The following is a 25819-nucleotide window of genomic DNA, read 5'->3' as shown; positions in this document are numbered from 1 at the left end:
GGCAGGCAAATTGGCTTTCTGTGCAAAAGAGCTTACGAACATGTCACTGCTGCACCTCGCCTGTGAATTCAGGTCACTCATCAAGACAGGAGAAGATCTGCTAATCCGCCACAAAAGTGGCCCCCACAAAAGGGTTTAGGGGGACAGACAGACCCAATATCAGAGGACATACAAACAGAGATTATACACATATGTGTTCACAATACTAAATGTAATTTCGTTACATTTTGTAGTGTTTCTTTTCTCTCTGACATGCAAAGACAGCTGATGGAAAGATACCTTGTTAGGTAATTGAATTGCAGGCTAATTCCTAAGCCTAAGGCATCCCATACGAGTGAATGGAAGAATGGATAGAAGGATGGACAGGTTTATCTTTGGAGGACTTTTACGGGGTGGTTTGGAGGACTTTTAAGGAGTGGTCCAAATGGGTTGAAGGGCCAACCACAGCATGCATAGCAGGTTAATAACAACTGCAACAGGTCCAGGTTCAGCAAATCCCAAATAATATCAATACTGTGGGGTATGACTAATATTTTGTCTTGTGTCATATCTCATTTCCTATCGATTCCCATGTCTTAATCTCCTGTGGCCTTTTCTTTCACATCCTCACAAATTACCTCACCAGTAGTACAGTATATTTGTTACTTGCAATATTATATTATATTGCTATTACAAAAGCTTTTTACACAGCACCAGTAAAAAACATCCATCCATCCATCTACTCATTCATCTACTCATCCATCCATCCATCTATTTATCTATCCATCCATCCATCCATCCATCTATTTATGTATCCCATTCATCTATCATCATATCTTCATCCATTTACTCATCCACCAATCCCATCTATTCATTCACCCATCCATCCATCTATACATCTATCCTTCTCTATCATTTCTCTATTCCTTTCTTCTTCCCTCCCTCTGTGTCTCAGGTTGTAACAGGTGGCGGTGAGCAAGAGCAGTGGCATGTTAGTGAGTCTCACCTCTGGGACGATAAGGGATATTCTGCCACAGTAAGAGGATTTCCCAGCTTTTCCATCAGGCCCACTTAACACAGGACAATATAACATGTGTGTGTGTGTGTGTGTCTTTTAAAGGCAGAGAGAGGCTTGTGATCAGAGCATATATATATATAATATATATATACTGTATATATTACATTTTATTCATGATAATACATTGAAATAAACTTGTTGAGTAAATAGATTGTGTTGTGTGGTGGGTGAGAAAGTGATTAGTTGAATTTAGGTATGTTTTATAGCGTTTATCGTGTGTGTCAACATTCATAGCCTGTGTAGAACATTCCAGAAATTATTGGAAAAATTCTGATGACACCCGTCTCGTCACACACTTGCATCCATATTTCCCCACTGTTCGCCCATATTTGAGTGCTTTCTCACATATAGATCTCTCACCCACTCTATGTGTTGCAGTTCCTCTCCAGCCAGATAAATACTAAGTGGATCTCATTAATAAATAATAGTTTGGATTAAAACAATCTGAATCTGAATGATGTACTGCGATGCACAGTCCAGTCTTTTCTCATCAGTGCTGGAGTTTAGCAGTTGATGAGTACACTGCCCTCTTTTGGCCAGGAAGAGAACTGCAGATATGAGTTTTAGCATTTACACGTTTAGTCTGAATGAGCGACTACGAATCACCCTCACTTTGACAAAACGTTTACCTAATGAGAAACGTTGGTGGGTTTAACACCCTGTTGTGTTATGCAAGCACAGTTTAGGCCATTCTTTTAAAATATTTTTCAGAGTCTGATAAAATTGGTTTGTTTAATTGTCTTTGCATCGGTAAAGGACTTTTGCATCTGTAAAGGATGGATTGGAATTCAATCCATCCATAATCTTTTTAATAGAGTGGGGTTTATAAAGGCCTGCATGTCGCTACTAATCGGGAAACACCGCGGACACAACCACCAAACTCACAAGAAAACTCATCACAAAGCCTGTTGCACACCATTCTGAGGAAACATGTCTTCCAACCCGGAAACCACAGCAAAACACCATTTTCAGATTAAATTAGCCAATGATCATGTGTCGTTCCTGGCAGAGGCTGGCCCCCATTAAACACACAACAGTTGCTAATAAAACTGGCATTTCTAAAGAGAATATCAACAAGCTTGTGAATGCTTTATATTTTGCTTAAAATGTTAATTCATCAAATGAATGTGCTTCTTCATGAGTTCAAGTTCCTTCTAATATGTTGGTGTGTGTGTGTGTTAGTTTCTGAGATCAGGGTAGGCAGTCAGTCAGTTCTCCTGGAATGACACATGATAGTTATATATGATAAATATAAATATTCTAACATAGAATATACCATTTCTGCACTAATGAAAAGACTGTTCTAATCTTCATGCGTTTGTAAGACAACAAAAACAGATGTCATTATGGTCATCACGTGACTTGGTCCGACTCACTATAAAGCACCAGAACATCTAATGGTAAGCAGTTATTCCGTATTAAAAACAATACGATTGTCTAGTCTACTATAAAGTTTAGAATGGTGTTTGTACCGTTCAACAGATGAAGAGTTATGGGTCTCTTGATAGGATGCTGCCCATTCAGCGCCTGTAGTCGATCATCAAAGGGCCCTCTGTTGAGTACCCACTCCAGCACCACATGGTGGCGCAATCGACTAATGCTGACAATGTAGGCAACTAAATATTAACTACCCTTGTTGTAATGTCAAGTATTCAGGACAATTGTTGGACAGTTTTGAAGGACAATTTTATTCAAATGGAGAAATCTTTTGCAAAGAGATTTTGGGGTTCTTGTCAGAACGGCTGAAGTGGCTGTTGATATCTATATGAGCAGCGTTGAGTTGCCACCCCCTTAACAACAGCATGTCTGGGATCAGTTCACACATGGTTATTTATTCCAGCTGGTATGAAGGCAATATCAAACTACACAAAACTGAAAACTCCTAGACATTAGCAACACTCATCATGCTTAATTATTACTTAATCAATACCCATTTTTTAAATTGAATTAACTTTAATTTAAGTTTTTGAATGTAGGTTGACATGGGTTACAGGTGCAGTTTATGTCAGGGGGAAAAAAACTGGAATGTGACACTGATGTTATGTGCAACAAAAAAAGCAGAGACTTCATGTCAGTAACAAATAAATGGCTACTCACAACCATTTGGGTTTATTTTCTTTTAAGTGTCCCAAAAAAACCATAATAGCGACCAGGTGATTGGATGATGTTTCAGTCCCCATGGCAACCCGTCATGGCCTCAATAATACACAGGCAAAACAAAAAGTGCACATTCTACTCTAGCGACAGAACAGCAGAGCGCTTCCATGTATATAAATACACACAAGGCCTTTGCCTGATTCCCGTACAGAAACCAGCGCTGGACCCAGAGAGACCCGGAGTGGAAACAGGACAAAGAACCCGACCTTCGAGGAGGAGGAGAGCCCCCCCCCCCTACCCCTCCAGGGAGCCGGACGCCACGGCGTCCTGGTAGGAGGGGCCGCCCTCCTTCTGGTCGGGGAAGAGCTTGATGAGGTCGTCAATTCGCAGGATGGTGATGGCGGCTTCGGTGGCGAACTTTAGACTCTTGGTCTTCACCATGGTTGGCTCGTACACGCCAGCCTGCTTGTTGTCTCTGGGCTTACCGTTCACCAGATCCAGACCAATCCTGTAGCAAAAGGAACGGTCAAAAGTGTGCTCATAATCATCAATGGGAAAGTCCCACTTCCACGGGAACATGGCTCAAAAAGCTGCCGTGTATCATCGCCTTAACTGACGTGATGTACTCAATGTTCATTCAATTACTAGATAATGTTTAGACACCAAACATATGAATAGTCTTTGTAAGTGGTTGAATGGCATCTGATCGATCTTTGAGAGTGTGTGTCCAGTCCTTAAGCAGTTCAGAAACACCAGAGAGGATGTGCTTCTGTGTTCAAAGCTTCAGACTGAGAATACTGTATCCCACGCGTATAACCACACACACACTAGGGTCAGTGAGGTGCAATGTTAATGGGAAACACAAATTTAAAACTTTAAATTTAAATAATTTTGTAGATGTATTTATCCAAAGTGATTTATAAGGTACTGGGAATAAGAATAATCAGTTTTGAATCAAGTTGCTATAAATGCCACTGAAAGTGCTCAAAGTATAGAAAACAGCCGGTCTGTTTTCAAGAGGACTATCGAGTCTCACCATTTGAGGTTCTTGCGCTCGGGGTTGACCTGGGCCTCGTTGTGGAAGGCCCGCAGTTTGGCCACGAGGTCAGTGGAGTCCTGCGCCGCGTTCACCGCCAGAGTCTTGGGGATGACGAGCAGCGAGCGGGCGAACTCCGCGATGGCCAGCTGCTCCCGGGAGCCCTGACACACACACACACACAGACACACACAATACATTAATATAAGCTCAGTGCAAAAGCAGATGTTAAGAGAAAGTGTATGTGCTTCAGTGTGTTTGTAAGCCCACATGCTTGTGTCTGATAAGAGTGCATATTTCTCCAGGTAGATGGGCAGTGCTGTGTGTGTGTATGTGTGTGTGTGTAAGTCCACAGACATGCATGTGATTTGCCCTCCCTCACCATGCTGGTGGCATAGTTCTCCAGGTAGATGGACAGTGCTGCCTCCACAGCGCCCCCTCCTGGTACCAAGGACTTGGACTCCAGCACCCTCTTGACCACACACAGGGCGTCATGCAGAGATCGCTCCATCTCATCACACATGAAGTCATTGGCCCCACGCAGGATAATAGAAGCCGATGTACGTGCCTTAGTACTGATGGGCGGAGAGAGAGAAAGAGAGATTAAGTACTTGTGTTGTGCTGTTAGAGTAGCATACTAACTGCCAGCTTTAGCATCGTCATGCTAATAAAGCAACTTTGCACTGAACTGAGACTGAAAGAGTGAACAAGAGACATAGAAAGACCCACTGGAGAAAGCAAGAACAACAGAAATGAGGACAGAGGGAATGAAATAAAGACCAACATACAAACATGAAAAAAAAATACAAAGAATGGCACAAATTGTCCCCAAACCTTGGGGGTTGTGCCTTGTGCATACCTTATTACCAAGATAACAGAGAAGCTACCCTGAGCAGTTTTCTAACTTCAGTGTTTCCTTAATTTGGTTGCATTTATGTGTTTATGTAGTGAGTGAAAGAGTGTTGCGCTCACTTTTTGATGAGGATGAGCTCATCGTCACACACCCTTTCCTGCACCACCTCCTCGGCCTGGCCCAACATGGACGGCTCAAATGTCTCCTCGCCCTCCAGGTTGGACAGGGACGCACAGATGGTGGCTGCGCAGAGACAAACACAACCATTACACTTGAACGTCATTACAAACTAGGTGGGACAATCAGAAATGATTTATTCGACAAATCAAACCACATTAAAGTCTTATCCAAGTTTTACTCTAGGAATGTTTTTATCTCGCCAATTATTTGGGAATATAATCTGACATTCATAATATTTGACAATAATATCGCTACATGAAGGCTACATCAATCCCCATCCCTGCTGACCTCCGGTTGACTTGGCGATGCGTTTCATGTCCCTCTTGAGGACTCGGCGGACAGCCATGGCCCCGGCGTCCTCAAAGTACTTGAGGCACATGTCATCGACACCCCCCGTGGTGAGCACCACGTTCGCCCCCGCCGCCAGGATCTTCTGGATTCGCTCCTTGGTGATGTCAGACTCCCTAAGGTCAAAGGTCAAACACATGGCCCATCACATAACATGATTGGATGATTACGACAAGTTGCCCACTACGGATAAAAGTGTGCTCCTAATGACTGGGAAAGTCCCACTTCCACGGCAACATGGCTCAAAAAACTGCCTGTGTATCATTGCCTTAACTGACGTGATGTACTCAATGTTCATTCAATTACAAGATAATGTTTAGACACCAAATCATATGGCATCTGATCGATCTTTGAGAGTGTGTGTCCAGTCCTTAAGCAGTTCAGAAACACCAGAGAGGATGTGCTTCTGTGTTCAAAGCTTCAGACTGAGAATACTGTATCCCACGCGTATAACCACACACACACAAGGGTCAGTGAGGTAGCAATGTTAATGGGAAACCCTCAACGTGTCATGACACAGGTGTCGAGCATTAATCTAGTCCTGCTGTGTCGAGCATTAATCGAGTCCCGTTTACAGACTGTAAAGACTGTGTGAGCGCACAAGTGATTCTGAAAGTGTTAGTAAGTCTGTGTGGGGGGTGTGTGTGTGTGTTGAGGTACCTCTGTCTGATCTGGTCCAGCTTCTCTGGGTCGTTGATGAGCACCTGCACTCCCATCTTCATCTTGGTCTTCTGCAGGCTGAAGTCCAGGCAGGCCACCTTGGCGTTGGTCACACGCTTAGTCATGCCTGGAACACACACACACACACACACACACACACACACACACACACACACACACACACACACACACACACATTACATTGAAGGATTCTGACATTACTGCATCCCATGCGTTTTAGCCTCCAGACCATCAATCTCCCATGTCTGAAGTGGCAAATACAAATCCAGTATATAAAGCGAGTAGCGCGTGCAAACACACGCACACACACTCACACACACACACCACCCTTACTTTGTGATCCGACGGTGCAGTTGACCGCGTAGCCGTTGACCAGGTAGCTCTCCTTCTGGCTGCGGCCGTGGGCCTTCAGCACATTCACAGAGTTGATGGGGTAGCGTGCCACGCCCTTCCCGTCCGTAAACTTCACCGCCTGCACCGCGTCAACCACCATGTTGGCGAAGAAGTCTGCATCACTGACAGGCCGACAGGTCAAGGGACTGAACCCACAGAGGGATCCTGCTGCTCAGCTGCTAGAGCAGAGCCCAGATCATGTAACGCAACTAATGCTAACACCACCAAGATCATGGGGCCGATTCCCAAAAGAAATAAGCTACTAATGAGAAGAAACACATTTAAACCAGTCACCATGATCCTCTCCAGGCAAAGTGTACTGTCAATACATATAGAAGTAGCAGGGAATAGCTGCACACCCCTTCAGATCTTGACAGAGTTGCTCTTCCCTGTTAGCATAACCACACATCCGGATAAGGAGCAGATGCAGGTGCTAAAACAGGGAAATGGATAATCATGGGCCATACAGACAGCCAATCACCAGTGAGTACACTGACCGCATGTCCAGACTAGTAAACTAATCAGCCAGCTATTTATTGTATTTGTTATTTATTTAACATAACAGCAGCATTGCAACATCATTTAACTCCAAAAAGAACCCCTACAAAACATGAAACACTGAAAACAAACCTGCTGAAGTTCCCGCAGGAAGGACTACGGAAAACGGCACACTTGAGCAACGAGGGCAGGTAAAGCCCCTGAGTAGCCATGCTGGCTAAGCTTGAGAGAAAGGATACCATCCGATGATTTTGGAGGACATGGAGGTCTTGGCAGCGTTCACCAAACACTCCCTGCCCAGGTCGTCTGTGCTGATGGTCAGATTCTCGTTGATGTAGCGCACAGCCTCCCTGTTAGCAGAGGAGACACAGAGCACACAGTCAGTAAAAACAACTGGTAGCGACACTAAAGGGTGAAATGGATGCGTGTTGTGCAAGTGTGTGTGTGTGTGTGTGTGTGTGTCAGTGGTTCCCAAACTGTCCATGGTAGGCCCCTCGTTGATAATGAAACAAATCTGACTCACATATTACCTGCAATTTCACATGGTGGGCCCTGATCATATTATGTCAATACAACAAAGGGTGGGGGGATTTGCAACCTAGTGTGTGGGTGTGTACAGTGGGGGTCCATACTTGCAGGCTAGCCGGTAACCACTGATGATGGAGGTTGGATGGATCTTCTGTTTCACCAGCTCATCTGCATTCTTCAGGAGCTCGGCAGCAATGATCACCTACAAACACACACACACACACACACACACACACACACATTACGCTGTGCTCTTAAAATTACCATCACCCCTGCCAGGTTTTACATTCCATCAACACAATCTCCACACATCCTAGAAGGTTCTGGAAACTTCTGCATGCGGCTAACATTGCAATCCCTCAAATCTTTTGTCAGTTTGACTGTACTGTCAGTACATATAGAAGTAGCAGGGAATAGCTGCACACCCCTTCAGATCTTGACAGAGTTGCTCTTCCCCGTTAGCATAGCCACACATCCGGAAAAGGAGCAGATGCACGGTACTAAAACAGGAATTTACATTTTCTTTACATCTCTGAAGACAACAAATGTACACACTTCATCACGTCGCCCCTGGGTGTGTGGGTGTGCGTAACTCACCACGGATGTAGTGCCGTCTCCGACCTCTTTATCCTGCAGCTCGGCCAGCTCACACAGCACTTTGGCAGCTGGGTGCTCCACCTCCAACAGCTTCAGGATGGTGGCACCGTCGTTGGTGATGGTCACATCCTGTCAGCACACACAAACACACACAAATTAATTCACATGCAGGTCACACTGCATTTCATGGAGACTGGCTGGTGCTGGTTGGATGGAATATTGGCTGGTATCCAGCTCCAAAAGGACTTTATCTTTTAGTTTTAAGTCTGCGTATGACTGAAGGCATATTGGATTCAATTAGCCATCTCACAACCTTTTTAAGTGTTCAGATGCATGCTGGCCCGTACAAAAAATCGTGTCCAACCCAAAAGGCTTTCAGAAGCAGGAGAGTACCGTGGTTCTAAATGAAATGCTTTCGGGTGAAGTTACTGTATCCCACGCGTATTACCACACAAACTACTACAAGTGAGTTGGCAATGTAAATGGGACAAAAAGTCAACCTTTAATCATTGAATGAATGTGTGGACATTCAAAAGACAATTTGTTTATGGTACATGGCAATGAAACAAACATCAAGCGTGGTGAACCGTATCTCCATAGCCACATCAATAATAGCTATTAATAGATGTTACAGTAGCAGTAATAACATGTTTACACGTGATGCTGTTTCAATCACTAACATTGATTATCAAGAGAAAATGCTTACGCCAATGTCGTCTACCAGCATCTTGTCCAAGCCCACGGGCCCAAGAGAACTCTTGACGATGTTGGCGATAGAGGATGCGGCCATGACTGTGCAAGAGAGAGATGCGCTTTAGTTCAACTGGTTCCGAGTAACGCTGTACATTCAGCTCAACACAGCAACTATCAAAGCAGATTTGTCTAGCAAACATGCCAATGTCCCGTCAACTCCGTCACTTGGTTGGATGAGTAAGAGCATCCACCCAAAACTGACAATTGACAGCATTTTTCTTTTCCCCACTAGCGAGGCCATTCATTAGTTAGATGAGAAATGAACGGTACTAGAGCGGGGCGTGTCAGGATGAATACAACGATCGGATTAAACTACCACCAATTGCTTTCAAATACTTGCTAAAATGGTAACATCTGACAGATACCTGCAAACTGATCAGAGCCAAAGATGCTGCAAGCTAGCTATCCACCTGACTAGCAGATAGCTAGTTTGTTAGCATCCACCCTAGACTGGCCGTTACTGTTAACATGATAACGGATTCAGCATTTAGCGAGTAAACACTATTTTTGTGCAACTCTACGAACGTTATCAGACTTCCAGTTTTTGTCAATGGCTATTTTAACAGGCAGCATACCACTTCCCAACAGCCACCGTTAACTTTAGCTAGTTCATAGAACAGACAGAAAGAAAGAAGTTGATGACTGCAAGTCATCTCCACACGTGCGACATTACCCGGGTAGCTAGCTAGTTAGCCAGCTACTTCACTACCACAGCTAACGGGATATCTTTGTCACCCCGTCGTATTGGCTTTCAACATGAACTCATGTGCTTTTTCAAAGAAAACGGACATTTTTCTAACCATTTTGAGTTCTCACTGAGTCCCCAGACGTTCTCTGGCCGAGCACGGTTAACGGACCTTCTAGCATCGACATCTTGAGCCACCTACAAGCCAAGAAGAAAGGAAATGTTGTAGCGCATTGTGGGTAAACCGGTTAAGCGCACAGATTTGTGGGTCGACTCCAGCGTTCGCTGGAATGTTCCAGATAGATGCTCTACGGCACAGCCTAATTTCATCCTGTTGAATATATTTACAGTCTTCTAAACTCTTGAAAATTGTTCAACGGTGTTACAAGGTATATTGTTACTTAAGACACTTTGTGTGGATCAATTATCCCATAGCAAGATTTCTAAATATGCTTATAAAAACTACATCTCCCATAAAGATATGTAACTATAATTGGGTGTGCACGAGTTCCTGACGACCGCCCTCTATTGTCAGCTACGCATATTACATCTCCTTATTGGGTGTGTTTGGGCTTGAGTGGACATACACTGTATATTTCAAACCTGATCATACAGGATTTTCTGTAACCGGCTTAAATAAGATCTGTAAAATGAAGTGTAGGCTATATAATGCACCAAGACACACCTGCATACTATATTATACTGTGGAGCATAGATGAGGACCACAGGGCTAAGAGTGCATTTTAGGCCACCACATACTATAGCCCAGGGGTACTCAATTACAAACCCAAAAGGTCCACTCGCCAAATGTCCATTCAGTCCAGGGTCCGGAACAGTGACGGTCAAAATCCAAAAACATAACTCCAACAAAGACGTTCAAACTATGCACAAAAGGTGATGTGGTCTGGCTTTATTTGTGTGAAATGTGACACCTTTTTTGTGCTTTAAACTTAGGCATAAAAGGTGTGAAGGCCGGGCGGAGGCACTGATGTAGTGTTCATTAGTGAGTGTGCTCCTGTATTTGTTTTTAACCATATTCATGGTTGAAAAGGCAGACTCACAACAGTATGTTGAGGTATGCACTCTATTGTTGTGTGGTTGATTTAACTATTACACTGCATGTTGCTTGGTATGATGATTGCAGATGGTTTCTGGACCTTACCTCAGAGTTCTGGGGGTCATTTTGTTCGAAGTGTGCATGCTTTGTTTCATGGTGACGTTTCATGTTACCACTTTTGACAAGGGCAACAGTCTCGTTGCAGATTAAACACATCGGTTTTGTGCTCCCCACAGGCAGCACAAATGCATACTTGTCAGTCCACTTTTCTTAAATTCGCGACTTTTGGAATCAACGTTTCGTCTTTTGTCGGGATTAGAGCACGCCATGACTTTCGTTTGCTGAGAGACAGATACCGTTCACAAATCGATCTGCCTGCGTTGTACTCCAGTAGCAGCCCATAGGTTGAGTATGAAGTATGAGCGGCATTACTTTTCTCAACGGTTTCTGGCTAATTTGACTCTGAGGAACAAAACTAGGGTCATGTTGTTTACTGTAACCCGAGCGAACATTGATATTTTGCCACGCCCTTTTAGCGCGCCTGCAGCGCATCTGTATCTCAGCCTCTGAAGTGCGTAGTCGTAAATTACCTTCGAATTGCGACTGACGATAAAAAAAATAATGATTCTCGCTCTCTTTGAACAGTCGATCATGCTATTCTTCTTCAACATCTTCAGCACTCAGTTGGCCTCCAGGGTACAGCTCTTGATTGGATCTCATCCTATTTAAACGGGAGATCTTTTTCTGTTTCTATCAATAGCCTCTCTTCTGATGTAATGCCCATCTTATATGGGGTTCCTCAGGGATCAATTCTTGGTCCTTTGCTTTTTAATTTGTACATGTTACCACTTGGGTCTATCATTCGGCAACACAACATCTCCTACCATTCAAAGCTGATGATACCCAACTTTACTTATCCATCTCCTCTGATGACCCAGTCTGGTAAAATACCTCACTCTAAATGATGCCAAGACAGAGATTCTGGTTGTAGGCCCTAAGGCCCTCAGAAATCACTTTCAACTAATTCTAACCTCCCTCTTGGCAAAACCATGTGAGAATGTTAAAAATTTAGGAGTGACTCTTGATGCAGATCTTAATTTTCAAAAGCATATATCTAACATTACTAAGACAGCCTTTTACCACCTCAGAAATATTTCTAAAGTCCGTGGCTTGCTGTCTTTACAGGATTCTGAAAAATTAGTTCATGCATTTATCTCAAGTCGGTTAGATTACTGCAACGCACTCTATAATGGTCTAACAAAACAGATGTTAAACACACTTCAACTTATCCAAAATGCAGCTGCTAGAATAGTCACTAGAACATCAAAATTGAATCATATCACCCCTGTTCTTAAATCACTTCACTGGCTCCCTGTAAAACAAAGAGTTGAGTTCAAAATACTCCTTCTTGTCTATAAATCACTTAACGGCCTTGCCCCACCCTGTATTTCCGATTTGACTTCTTTTTATGATCCAGCGCGTTGCCTAAGGTCCTCCAGTAAATTATTCTCACGACCCCCAGAATAAACACCAATGCTGCACATGGTGCCTTTAGTTACTGTGCCCCAACCCTCTGGAATAGCCTACCTCTGGAGTCCCTCTGAAGGTCATCGCAATCAGTGCTCTCTTTTAAAAAGGGAATTCAAACTTTTTTATTTTCTTTAGCTTTTAATTCATGACTATAAGTCTTTGTTTTTAACACTTAATTTATTGTTTTTATTTTCATGTATATACATATATATATTTTTTATTTTTATTTTGTGAAGTGTGTTTGTTTATTTTAGATAAGTTATGACTTGAATAAGAAGCACAAAACCCGTTGCCAATGGCAGCGGTAAACGTTGGGGTGGCCCATTCAAATCAATGGAACTTTCTGCAAAATTCTGAGGAGCCGGCGGGCCGGATACAATCGCTTGTCGGGCCAGATTGAGACCCCTGCTATACAGCATCACAGAGGGACAAAATGGCAGATAAGACCCACGAATCACATTTTCTATTCAAAGCACTTTGCCAGCATATGCAGCATAGTTTATGGCCATAGTATACTCTGAGCATTAAGTGCTCACACACATGCAGGGCATTGACCCAGAAAAAGGCCATCACATCTCTAGGCTTTACCTGGCCCGGATCAGGGGAACATTTCTGTATTTTATCATTTTATATTATAAAACCTAGGGCGTTTTTAAATAAAATGTATAATTTATTATTATTATGATTATTGTTGTTATTTTCACTTAATGTCTGTTCTGACATTATTTAGGCTATTTCCTCTATGGCTATTTAGTACTTACCCTTTCACTATGAAATTTAATCCCAGTGAAAACTGAGCTGGGAACAATAGATGGGTGGTGCTAGGCTAATTTTGTCAGGGTTAATAGCAAATTGAAGTGACAACCCTGCATTTTCGATCCCTCCTCCTCCTCCAACACACACACACACACACACACACAAAACACACACAGTGATATCATTTTAAGTCAGCTTTTATTTATTGCCTCAAATACATTTCTTTCTTGAGCAATGACAACTAGGCAGTTAAAAAAGTACAGTACATTTAATTTAAACTTTAAATCATTGCAGAGCAAACCTATAGCATGACACCAACAATCCTAAAATGTACATCTTTACAAAATGTTAACAAAACAAAATGATACAAATGAAAAAGTGCAAAAAGAGGTGATTTAAACCAAGGATAACAGTCCCCACCTGTGAAACTTAAAACAAAATGTACACATGAACACAACCATGAAAATAAACATACTTCATAACATATTCCAATGTGTTTGGCATATTTACATTAATATTAACAGTAGGCCAAGACATTGTTATTATTTAAAACTAATTTATTATTTCAGAATGGTAAAAAAAAAGAAATAAAAAGAAATCTTTAACAGTGCTTAAAGAAAAAAAGGTAAAATTCACAGTAAACACATTAACCAAATTTGTCACACTATTGAAGAGAAAACTATTAAATAAATATTTGTCATTATTATTTATTAATTTACAAACTTGGGTTGTGGATTCTATACCAGGGCACTGGGCTTTTTCACATAAATAAATACATTTTCAATAATAAACATAGAAGGGAACTGTGGGACCAAATGCCATATGCATCAAACCAGAAGTGAATGTGCACATGAGGTTGTGTGAACGTGCTGAGAAAACAAATGCAGTGTATAGCTACATGATTTGGGCAATGAAAAGACAAGAAAAAAAAATCTAGTCCGTGTGACTAACTTTTTTTAACAAAAGGTGACCTGTACAAATGGTGTGTATGGGCTTGCAAAAGTGTCTACAAAATATAGGCCGAGTGTTGAGTCTGAAGCCAGTCAGACCATCACAAACGACGATGAATGTGCATGCGTGTGTACGTGTGTGGGTTTGAAGAACATTAATTAAAGTGACTGTTGAGTGTTGTTTGAAGACGTGTGAACAGGAGATTGTTAATCAGTAGTTATTACAAAGAGGTGACTGATGGGGAGGGACTGTTACAGGAACAAAACCAAATTTAAGCAACAAAGAAACAAATGGACATATATCCAACAGTGGGTAAAGCCGCAGTAGAGGATACATCAGAAACAACTGGCGACGTAAACCTTCAATACAGGCTCCTGGTCCCTCTGGTATGCTAACATTAAGAGAAAAGCAGAACGCCTTAAGAAGTATTGCCTTGGAGAGCTTAGGCCTACTTCGTCAAACTATGCACATTTGGAGCAACCTAGAAAAATAATGCTATCTAGTTCACGGAGTTTAAAATAGATCGCTACTGAGTTCACTTGGATCTGTAAAGTGTTAAAAGGGTGATCCCTTACTGCACACAGACGCTTCAGGTATGAAGGTAAGGCTGCTGAGGTGGTCTAAAGACTATGTCTTTGCAAGGGGGACTGAATCGCACTGCTACTGACCAACTCTAGCTAAAATTTGCGTGGCAAAGCACACACACAGGCTGATAAAACTGACACACTAAAATGGTGCACAGACCCAGTCTCTGTGCCATTTGTTATTGTTAGTTCATTTTTCAGTTTTGTTATGAATCCATGGATGCTCACACCAGTGGCCTAATCAATACAGATAAGCTGACCTGACTGGTGATGCTTTTGTGCCACAGGTTGGTACAGGAGTCTGCACGAAGTCTACTTCAGTCTACACATGTACACTAAGAGGTAAGAGTCACCTTCGTCAAATATGCCTACTCATGTTGATTCTATGAAGGGGATCTTCAATTACTTAAATAGGAACGCTACAATCTTTGTTTAAAACTTCAGCTGATAAATAGTATGCTATAACCAACCCCCAATGGGCGTTAAAATTATCCTGTCACTGCCCACTGTTCAAAAGGAAATATATAAGGTCTGCATCTGATAGGATACCAAGTCTCGCTTGGCTAACAACATGAGGTCTAAAATAGCATCTATGTACAGGCTGTTGTGTGAATTAAAACTACAGCTTAAAACTGAGCTTTTTAAAAGTCTTGTCCCTTTAAACCATGAGTGAATCAGCTGCACAGACTCCTAGACCAGGTAGGACTCACTGACTCAGGTGCCCCCGGAACATTTCTGAGAAATTACACAAAGTCCAAGAGTGTCCATGTGTCGACCTTTGTTTTGTTTCTTTGAAATTAAATCTTCAACTGAATTAGCAGATCCTGCCTTAAAATAAACATCTTCCTGTGTGTTTGTGTGTGTGAGTGTGTGTGTGTGTGTGATGTAGAGAGAGGACTAAAGGAAAGCTGTTTGACCTAAGAGGTTGTCTCAAATTAAGATACTGTAACAGAGAGTAAACAGTTAATAAAAAAAAAGACAGAACAAATTCATATTTTACACACACAGACAGCTGATATTAAGCAGATATACATTCTAATACTTGCATTGTATAAGCAAAATTTGGGACTTGGTATGTCTAAAAGATAAACTGTCGTGTCATCTCATCAAAATAATTGAAGGTTGAGTGTAAGAACGTGTCAAGGTGTCAGTGTACTATCAGTCGTGTGTTATATTTGAGGTGCAACGTGAATCTTAGTGTATTTGGTCTGTATTATGCAGTTTGGTTTTTTGTATAGTTTACATATTCTGTGTGTCTTTTGTGTTGCATTTATGTGTGTCTTGTTCAGCTAGCATAGTGACATTAGATTGAACAAGTACATTGCTATAAATATATTCCTTTATGTAACATAGTATGCTGCCAGTGTACTTCCACCAGATGTGAATCTAAGTCAGTTTGTGGGCTGTAAGTGTTTTGGGTGTTCTCTAATAGCGTGTCTTGTGTAAGTCTTGTTTCCATGGCGTTTCCTTAGTGTGAAGCCCACAGAGTGCCCTATGTAGTGTGCTTTTGGTGGCACCGTGGTTGTAGTATGAAGTATGTAGTAGAGCGCCCCCTTCAGGCAAAACTGCTGGAGCTGAGACACTGGAACTTCTCCCGAAGCGACTGGACGATGTTCTGCTGGGCCAGGCTCTGCTCGTGGCTCTCCGGCTCGTTCCACAGGTAGTCCTTCAGGTGATCTCGGCTCATTTCGGCGGCGGTTCCATGTCCGCTCTTGACAGGGCTGCAGGGCAGGCTCCGGGTCTGTTGAGTGCGCCCTCGGTCCACCTCACTCTCGTCCTCCGAGCGGATTTCCACGTAATCGTCGTCATCATCGCCGTTGTCATGGAAGTTGGCCAGGTAGTTCTGGGTTGCAGTGAGCGTGCCCAGTGGTTGGACGCGGTTCAGCACCAGAACCTGCTGTGAGTCGCGAAGCGTGAGGACAGAGGCTGCCGGGTCCCCGTGGGAAGGGGGGCATTCCGGCAAGCTGTGCTGCCGGGGGCCGAGACCACGTCCGTTTGTCGCTACGTTTGCGATCCCTGCTTGACCTTCTCGTGACCCGTCTTCCTTGTGGTTGGCAATGCCCCCGCTGTTCTCTTTCTTGGGCTGTTCAGCCAATGAGGACGAGGACTGACAGCGGGTGTAGGGCGGGTCTTTCGGGGAATGGGCAGAGCTCAGTCCCACCGTGCTATAGATGTGCTCAGGGTCGTCTTTCGTGGGCGTGGTCACACAGGTGCTCCAGCGCTGATTGGGTGGGCTGGAGGGAGAGGGCGGGAGGTCCTTGAGGGCCGGGACTGAGCTGGCTGGTGCAAGCTTCTTCTGAGGGGTGGAGGTGTGCGGCTGCTCCGGCACCTCACGGGTCCAGGACAGGAACTCCGCCAGCTCGCCGTTGCTGTAGGTGCAGCTCAGCCAGGCGCCCTCTAGGGTGGCGCTTTCGGGGAGGGAGGGCGAGGAGGCCAGACGGGGCCCGTGGGGCACAGACAGTCTGCCCCCTGGGCCGTGTCTCTGAGAGCCTAAAGCTGCTGGGGCCTCCTTAAACATGACCTGATCATACAGCGTGGAGTACTCGGCAATCCTTGCTCCTGAAATAGAGAGAGAAGGAAGGAGAGAGAGGGAGAGAGAGAGAGAGAGAGATACGAATGCAGATACAGAAAAAGACAGAAGATGATAGCGATGAACAAGAACAAGAGATAGATAGATAGGGACAAATGGTGGAGAGAGAGAGGGAGACAGATTGTGATGGAAAGCATTAGTGAGAGAGAGAGAGAGAGAGAGAGAGAGAGAGAGAAGCAAATAAAGTAAGTTTACATTGCAACAGTTACAATCATTACACCCATTTCATTTGTTTAATGACAAAGACAACACCTATTACTGTCCTTCCCTTTCACTTCCTGTTTCTAGCATCTCACCTATAGCAGCTCCACCCTGCTTCTTCTCCTCCAAGATGGCTGCCAGGTCCTTGGGCTTTGAGCGCGAGCTGGAGCTGGAGCGTACGCAGCTGGGCTCATGGTCCATGCTCTTCATCTTCAGCAGCTGGTTGGCCTTCTTGATCTTTTGGCTGTACTGCCGAGCCATCAGGAACACCCGGTTCTTGTTCTTGTCCAGGTCCCCAAGCTGGTCACTGGCCTCCTCGTGCAGCAGGTCCGGCGGGAAGAGCGAGCCCTCCAGCCCTGGGAAGAGGCTGTGAAAGTCCTTCTGGATAGAGGACGGCGGAGCCCCTGCCATAGGGGCACTCAGGTCACCCAGCTCGTCCTCGTCATCCACCCGGAAGCTTCCACTGCTCAGGCGGGCGAGCTTGTTGCGGATACTCTTGACGGTGCCAGCTGGAGGGGGCTCTGGGATGACGGGTGTGACGTTGATGAAAGGGATAGACGCTGGGGGAAGGGGCTCGGATGGGGAGGGTGTTGGAAGAGGTGGGTGAGGCTGGGGTGTGGTTGTGGTTGTGGGGTGAGTTTGAACTTGAGTGGGTGTTGGGGGAAGAGGATGCATTAGGGCTGTTGTTGTTGGGGCAACTTGGTGAGTCTGGGCTATTGTTGTTGGGGGAACTTGGGTTGGGGCTGATGCTTGTTTCAGGGTAGGTTTTGGCGGAAGTGGCTGAGTTTGGACAGGCTTCGGTGGGAGCGGTTGGGCCTGAGCAGGTGGCTGAGTTGATTTTTGTTTTGGAGGGAGGGGTTGCGAGGGTTCAGAACCTTTAGGAAGTGGCTGAGAGGTGCAGGATTTTAGAGGAGGCGGTTTAGAGGTTGCCTTGGCAGGGTGGGACGTTGGTTCAGATGGGGTGGGTGCAGGAGAGGGTGAAGGGGTAGGAGTGAGAGAGGGTGGCTCATCGACCTCAAAGGAGTACTCCCTCCTCAGCTCTGGGATCTTCAGGCTGGGGATCTTAAAGCTGCTGGGCGGGCTCATGGACCGAGTCAGCGGCGAGGACGAGGGGTTGGTTTTGGCAGAAAGCGGCTTCTTCTGTGGCGAGGAGGTTGCCGAGCGGCACTTGGCGGCAGAGTCGTGCGCAGACACTGGGAATGCAGCGGGTAGTTTGTCGGCTTTGCGCTCATTGTCGCGGATGTAGTTCTCCAGGTCGTTCCAAATGGCGTCCACCTGCTCCGACATTTGGTCTGATGCTGCACTGGGACGCCTCTGCTGCTGCTGCTGTTTCTGCTGTCTGCTCCTCTCGGAGTTTGCCGTGGATGAGCGTGGGCTGGTTTCCTTGACCGCGGCAGGCGATGATGTGCGAACATACGAGCGGTCGTCGTCTTCCAGTCGCAGGAGGCTCTCCTCAGAAGCAGACACTCCCATCCCAAAGCTCTCGTCGACGGAGAAGTCCATGATGGAGCTAAGGATCGTGCTGTCATGTCCAGCCATCGAGTCTACTTCTGCTTCTGGTTTCTGGCATCGTGAAGGTAGAGGAGGCACGATGAAGGTGATCGTGTCATAGATGCCCTCCTCTTCCTCAACTATCTTCAGTTCGCATGTATCCACTAATGCCCCCTCCTGAGTGGAGGACCGTTTACTCTCCGATGGTAATGAACCACTGGGTTCTACCACAGGGGGGTTTGATCCACCTTTGACCTGTGACACCCCCATGGGGCCAGGCCTGTTGCCACCGCCGACATCCGACTCCCTTCGCATGAGTCCCATGGCCTGCAGCTCCTCGAAGCTGATGTTGTCGTAGACATTCTCAATGTCGTCGATGGTCAGCTGCTCGGCCGATGATGAACCCGAGATTTCATTGCTTGAGGATTCACCGTGACTATTGTGGTGGTGCAAGTCTTCCTTGACCACCCCATGGTTGTGGGGTTTCATGTTTGCCTCGCTCTGCTGTTCACCTACACTGCTGGCCCGGCGCAGCACGCTTCTGCCCCCTCTGGCTGGGAGGTCCAAGTGCAGCGTCGCTGGCGCTGTCGTCTGCTCCACGTGCCAGCTGCAGGGTCGCCCGGGGCGACCAGACGACGACTCAGTGGAATCGCGGTCGCTCTCCTGCTCAGCACTAGTCTCTGGAGGCACGAACATCTGGTATATGTCCTCGTCATCGTCCACCTGCATGGTCTGCTGGCGGGTGGGGAACATGGCGCGACGCACCCGGTGGTCTGCCCAGATGTTGGGCATAGTGACGTGGGCTTCGGCTGGCGACTCCGTGGGACTCGTCACCTGTAGGACGGGGGAGTGGCTCGGGTCCATCTGGAGAGACTCTTTGGCCGTCTGAGGGGGGGGGGGGGGGTGAGGTAATTTAAATATTTAAAATAACTGCAGTCAAAACTGATATTGCTGAATGTTATACATTAATATGAAGGGAGGATGTTTATTGTTGTCTGTTTCTATGTTCACTAAATCTGTCAGATGAAAAGTGATGTCAAATACAAATGACAAAGATTTGTCAGACTACACGAGTAAGGGTCATTGGTGTGTGTGTGTGTGTGTGTGTGTGTGTGTGTGTGTGTGTGTGTGTGTGTGTGTGTGTGTGTGTGTGTGTGTGTGTGTGCGCGCGCGCGTATGTGTCCGCATGCAGTCATGCGTGTGCATGCGAGTGCATGCGTGCGTGTGTGTGTGTGCGTGCGTGTGTGTGTGCGTGCATGTGTGTGTGTATGCGAGTGTGTGAGCATGTGTGTGTGTGAGCATGTGTGTGTGTGTGTGTGTGTGTGTGTGCATGCATGTGTGTGTAAGTGAGTGTGTGTGTGTGAGATGATACCTGCAGGTCTGAATGGTTGTGTTCTCTGAGGCGGTCGATGCAGTCCACAGACACTTGAGGATTGAGTCGTTTTCTACTGCTCTTCCCTGGCACTTTAAGCCTCTTCCCTAAGCCCTACACACACAAAGGACATTTCAGGGAAGAATGTCACCAGTGTTACAATACTGGACGTAAATAAAGACTGAACAGTAGAGTGTGTGCGAGTCTAAATTCCCAGGAGGCACACACACACACACACACACACACACACATTTACCTGAATCATACTGTAAGTGACTTTGGATCAAAAGTGTCTGCTAACTGAATAAATATAAATTCAATACATTTAAGCATTTTAAGCAACAGTTCATGCTGTTTAGTGCATGATGCAGACCTAAATCTCATGACTGTTTTTATACCTCTATACTGTACATAGTTGCTTCTGTACACGTCTGATTTTAGTTTTAGTTTCCCATCCTTTATTACAATGATAAAATGTTCAAAACTGAATTACTAACTATTTTAAATACAAGGTCAAGGTCAGGTCAAGGTCATGTTGAGGCTCACCATTCCACTGTCATCCTCATCATCAGCATCCTGCTGGTGGGGTCCCTCTACATCCTCCCGGTCACTCAGGTCACCATGGTCAGTGGGGTCCAAAGAATCGTGCGATTGGCTGACGAGGCTACGGGAACGACCAATGGAGCCCAGGCTCATCACCGGAGTGAGCAAAGTAGCTCCTAAACTGGAGCGCTGATTGGTGGAACAGGAAGAGGGAGGAGCAGAGCGATGATGAGATAATCATGATAAGTTGAGTGTGGATTTGTGTGTAGGTCTATAGATACGCCAAGATGTTCTGCTTAAGCTTAAAATACACTTTCAAGTCAAACATCTGTGTTTGTGTGTGTGTGTGTGTGTGATATACATACCTTTTGTACATCTGGACTGGCCACTGCAACGCATCACAGAGACAACAGCAAAAGAGAGATAATTTTAGACATTCATCCTCATTTCCATCACTGTATGTGAGGTTATTGACTGGCAGGCTGGACAATCAAATTTGATAACGGCATTGAATGCCATCAATAAGTCAACATACAGGCCCTGATGTCAACAGCCAAGCCCCTGTAGATCACACACAAATGCAAACACATCCACACCCAGACAGACCAACAGATGCAGACACACGACCCCCCCCCCCCCCCCCCCACCACCACCACCACCAAACATACACACACACACACAAACACACACACACACACACACATACCAGCTTGTTTGGAGTTCTTCAGTAGTTTGGACAGAGGTTCTGATTTCCTGCGGACACGTCGGGGGGAGGGGCCTTCTTTGGGGTGGACGGAGCTTTTGTTCTCTCCATCAGGACTATAGTGGAAACCTGGGTGATCTGCATTGACAAAACATCACACAACAGGACATTACACGAGGGATTATTTCACTAATTCTATTCTTCTAAACTAATTAAAAGACAAAAAGTTAATCTTATCTATACTACCCCCACTTCTAGTACTACTATGACTAGTACTGCTAATAAAGTTTTTGAAAGGAAGTAGACTTACGAGCTGCATCCATCTCTAAAATGGCTTGTTTGGCCTGGAAAGAAAGATAAATAGGTTACTAGGCATCAACAACTAAATTAGAGTGATATTTAGATCAATCACATTAATACTGGAATATTTTGGATGTGCATGTGTTTCGGATGTCTACTGCCAAGCTTGAAAGAAGATGCATATGCATCTATTCACAGAGAGAAACGCAGCTATGCCTTGCTTGGTGTCAGTCTGCACTAAACTCCTTTCACCACTAGAGGGAGACTGTTAGCAAAGACACAGAGTGGCCCAGCAAGCTCAACAGTGATGATAAAAACAGAGAGTATGTTGGGAGATGCCCTCAGCAATCTCTGGGCACAGAGTGTAGAAGCAGATTTGATGGATTAGACCTGAAACTTGGTGTCATTAATAATTCTGTATGTTTCAATTCGCACTGTGCTGTCCAGACAACAGGAGGCCTCTCTTAGTTTTGCAGGACCAGATATAATTCGGAGAAAACTTATAGGAACTGTGATACTGAATGCTGTTGACAGCAGATGGGAACATGGCTGGCTTTCCTCCTATGACCCGCGTGTATAAAACACCATTGCATCAATTATCTTTGTTGTTTGAATTTGTCACAGGTATGGGCGGTATGGGCGGTATGGGCAGCACGGTGGCTCAGTGGTTAGCACTTTCGCCTCACAGCAAGAAGGCCCTGGGTTCGAATCCCGGTCGTTCCAGGTCGTTCCAGCTCCTTTCTGTGTGGAGTTTGCATGTTCTCCCCGTGTCTGCGTGGGTTTACTCCGGGTACTCCGGTTTCCCCCACCATCATAAAGACATGCATTGCATCGTATGAATATGAATGAATGTTGGTGGTGGTCGGAGGGGCCGTTGGCGCTGATTGGCAGCCACGCTACTGAGGTAGCTTACCACCACCGGTATGACTGTGTATGAATGACAACTGGACTCTGGACTCTGTAAAGTGACTTCGGGTATATACACACGTATATATGGGCACATGTGCAAATAGAGAAGCGCTATATAAGATTGAATTGATTGATTCAAACCTTAGCTGGGATCTTGGCCGGGTGGTTCTCCAGGATGAGTCTCTTCAGGTGAAGGATCCATAAGCGCTTGTCCTGCTGGGATTTGGCCTGACAAATAGCAACCAGCACGTTAACACATGGCCACTTCAACTGCTGTGTGTGTGTATGCCAAGTGTGTGTGTGTCTCTCCGTATGGTCACTTGTGTATGCATGTGAGTGTGTCAGTGTGAGAAAAAAAATCTTGAATAAGATGACAGAAAGATAGAAATAGTCTTTATGTCACAAAATGAGTTTGTAACGTGTGAGTGATCATAATCACGTTTGTGTGTGTCTGTGTTAATGAAAGGATAATGTTATATGGACAGATGAAACCAACGCAGCGCTCTTTGGCAAAGCAGTGCATCACTTTGTTTATTGGCGACAAAATGAAGACCGTTAGGACGAGAACACCTGACGCAACGCACAGTAAAACATAATGGAGGTTATACCATGCTGTGGGGCTGCTTTGCTGCCTCCTGTACTGGAGGCATTGAATGTATCAAAAGAAGGATGAAATCAGAAGATTAAAAAGGCATTACTCCAAGTATGTGTGACAGCCTCTTTGTTTGCACATGTGCCCATATATACGTGTGTGTGTGTGTGTTTGTGTTGGTGTATGTATTGCATGCGTGTGTGGGTGTGTCTGTATGGTCAGTTGTGGCTGCATGTAAGCGCGTGTGTGTGTGTGTGTGTGTGTGTGTGTGTGTGTGTGTCAGTGTGAGGGAAAAAAGCTTGAAAAAAGTGTTTGTCTGTGTGCGTTACAGTGTGCATGAGTGACAGCCTCTTTGTTTGTACATGCATGCAGATGTGTGTGTGTGTGTGTGTGTGTGTGTGTGTGTGTGTGTGTGTGTGTGTGTGTGTGTGTGTGTGTGTTACATTCTCCCATCTGTTGTATATTACACAGACAGTTGAAGGGCCAGCTGTGTGTGAGACAGTGAGATATGTGGCCGACTCCGCGAGACAGGGACATCAGCTCATGTCATCTGTGTAGGCTGCATGTCAGCATGAGGGGGCAGATGTACAACTACCGGCCTGGGGCCAGAGTCACCACCTTATGTACATATGCACTCACTCACTCACTCACACATGCGCACGCACGCACACACACACACACACACACACACACACACACACACACACTCACAATCACACACACATACACGCCCAAACACACAGACACACGGACGCCCACTCTCTTTCTCTCCCTCTCTCTCACACACACACACACACACACACACACACACTCCCAACTCCCTCCATCTCTCTCTCTCTCTCTCTTTCTCTCTCTCACACACACAAACACACTCTCTCTCTCTCTCTCTCTCTATCTATCTTTCTCACACACTCACACACACACACACACACACACACACACACACCTATAGGACATGTCCAGACACATCGGTGCAGGTAGTCTGGAAGCTGGGTGGGGCCGGGGGAGAGTTCAAGGCGATTGGCCATCCATCACAGGCATGGCCTAAAGGCGGGCATTCCACTGTGTGTGTGTGTGTGTGTGTGTGTGTGTCTGTGTGTGTGTGTCTGTGTGGGTGTGTGTTGGACGGCCAGGCCATCTAGGGTTACACTCAGGGTGTGTCTCTGTTTGTGTGTGTGTGTGTGAGAGAGACCACATTAAGAAAGACTAATCTCATTCCGAGTTGACATTTCCAACACCATGAAGATATTTCTTTACAAAGATAAAAGAAAATTAGTGAGAGAAAACAGAGAGTGTTAGAACAAGTGTGTGTGTGTGTGACAGAGAGAAGGAGAGAGAGAGAGAGAGAGAGAGAGAGAAGGTGTGTGTGCTTTACCTGGACTGTGTGCTGTAGTTTGGGGTTCTTGTAGTGGAAGACACTGAAGCTGAGGGGTTCTTTAGGAATGACCTCTACCAGCATCAAATTACCGCACTGCAGAGAGCGAGAGAGGGTTTATACAGGTATTTAAGAATACTTTGAACATATATTTCCACCTCACACAGGGCACCAGTCTGCCCATCTCCGTGTGGAAATGTCTGTGTGTGTGTGTGTGTGTGTGTGTGTGTGTGTGTGTGTGTGTCTTTATTAATGTCTCACCAGAATGTGTGCCTTGTACGTGTATGTCTCCTCTCTCTTCTTGGTGATGAGCAGCAGCTTGTCGAACAGGAATAATGTTCTCTCGTTCTTGGCCCGCTGGATCCGGAACGTTCCCTCCAGAACCAGCTCGCCGTAGCCCACTAGATCCGGCCCTTTCCAGTTAGTCAGCAGGCTCTGGATCTCCTGTAGGAGAACCGGCACGGAACGTGTGAAACGCCAGCAGAGAAAGAGGTGAAAGGAGAGGAGGATGAAGAAGATAAGGAAAAGAAAGACAGGAAAGAGACTAGGGGGAGGAAATGTAACTCTTTCTGAAAAATACAGCCTTGACATTCCACAACTCACTTGCCCTGCAGGACACTGATAACATGATATTGGCTTCTCTCTTTCCTTCTCTCTCTCACATCCCTCTCATCCCTCTTTTTCTTCCCCCCCTTTCTCTCCTTCTTTTTTCTGTTTCTCTCTCATCCCTCCTTTCCTTCTTTCTCTCCTTTCTTTCTCTCTCATCTTTCCCTTTTCTCTCTCTCTCTCTATATCTCTCCTTCTCCCTCATTCCCCCCTCCTTTCTCCCCCTTTCTCTGTCTTTCTATCTCTCTCTCATCCCTCCCTTCCTCCTTCTTTTCTCTCCTTCCCTCTCATCCCTCTCTCTCTCTCTCTCTCTCTCTTTCTTTCTCTCCCTCTCTTTCTCTGTCTCCGATAGGGATTTCCTCGTTGTGTAACTGCGGAGGAAGCTGCCAGGGCAGAAGGAACAGAATGATCCCATTATATTGGACCTGTTCAAATGCTTTTCTTTCAAAGACAGATGATGACATGTCTGTTTCTGCATTTATGTGTGTGTGTGTGTGTGCCATGGTTTGTGTGTGTATGTGTGTGTGACTGTGTGTGTGTGTGTGTGTGTGTG

At 45.4% G+C, this 25819-nt stretch overlaps 2 protein-coding genes and 1 non-coding gene across 9 annotated transcripts in view; all 3 read right to left on the bottom strand.

Moving 5' to 3' along the window:
* Nucleotides 1-2724: 2724 nt before the first annotated feature.
* On the bottom strand, nt 2725-9956 carry tcp1 (t-complex 1). The gene is made up of 12 exons (XM_012832065.3): nt 9822-9956; nt 8975-9060; nt 8269-8397; nt 7776-7873; nt 7383-7493; nt 6586-6767; nt 6232-6358; nt 5512-5687; nt 5163-5286; nt 4573-4765; nt 4191-4354; nt 2725-3662 (listed from the first exon to the last, which is right to left on the bottom strand). The coding sequence occupies exons 1-12, from the start codon at nt 9892-9894 to the stop codon at nt 3449-3451; spliced, it is 1677 nt and encodes a 558-aa protein (XP_012687519.1). The 5' UTR covers nt 9895-9956; the 3' UTR covers nt 2725-3448.
* LOC116223953 lies at nt 8046-8184 on the bottom strand. Its single transcript, XR_004165359.1, has one exon. It is a non-coding gene; the product is annotated as a small nucleolar RNA SNORA29 (small nucleolar RNA).
* Nucleotides 9957-13230: 3274 nt separating the features above from the next.
* The window catches only part of LOC105904186 (pleckstrin homology domain-containing family G member 1), an 83597-nt gene continuing 71008 nt past the window's right edge, over nt 13231-25819 (bottom strand). For 6 of the 7 annotated variants that reach the window (XM_031581427.1, XM_031581429.1, XM_031581432.2 and 3 more), the window contains exons 8-17: nt 24922-25104; nt 24661-24756; nt 22835-22921; nt 21795-21828; nt 21488-21622; nt 21147-21169; nt 20785-20970; nt 20239-20352; nt 17471-19751; nt 13231-17143 (exon numbers count right to left, since the gene is read on the bottom strand). In XM_031581427.1, coding sequence (XP_031437287.1) covers nt 16140-17143; nt 17471-19751; nt 20239-20352; nt 20785-20970; nt 21147-21169; nt 21488-21622; nt 21795-21828; nt 22835-22921; nt 24661-24756; nt 24922-25104 — 4143 coding nt within the window. In that variant the 3' untranslated portion in view covers nt 13231-16139. The remainder of the gene's footprint in view (nt 17144-17470; nt 19752-20238; nt 20353-20784; nt 20971-21146; nt 21170-21487; nt 21623-21794; nt 21829-22834; nt 22922-24660; nt 24757-24921; nt 25105-25819) is intronic. The other variant, XM_031581428.1, reaches the window with a different exon arrangement.

The sequence above is a fragment of the Clupea harengus genome, chromosome 15 (genome assembly GCF_900700415.2).
Source record: "Clupea harengus chromosome 15, Ch_v2.0.2, whole genome shotgun sequence".
Lineage (NCBI taxonomy): Eukaryota > Metazoa > Chordata > Actinopteri > Clupeiformes > Clupeidae > Clupea > Clupea harengus.
The sequence above is the reverse complement of the archived record's forward strand: the minus strand, read 5'-3'. Positions and strand labels throughout refer to the sequence as shown.

Bases quoted from the DNA above. Each gene is read 5' to 3' on its own strand.
- tcp1 (XM_012832065.3), bottom strand. From the start codon at position 9,894: ATGTCGATGCTAGAAGGTCCGTTAACCGTGCTCGGCCAGAGAACGTCT. The intron at 8,398-8,974 runs GTAAGCATTTTC...GTGTGCTGACAG, and splicing joins TGCTGGTAGACGACATTGGC to GATGTGACCATCACCAACGA. The intron at 5,287-5,511 runs GTCAGCAGGGAT...GTCTCTGCGCAG, and splicing joins CATCGCCAAGTCAACCGGAG to CCACCATCTGTGCGTCCCTG.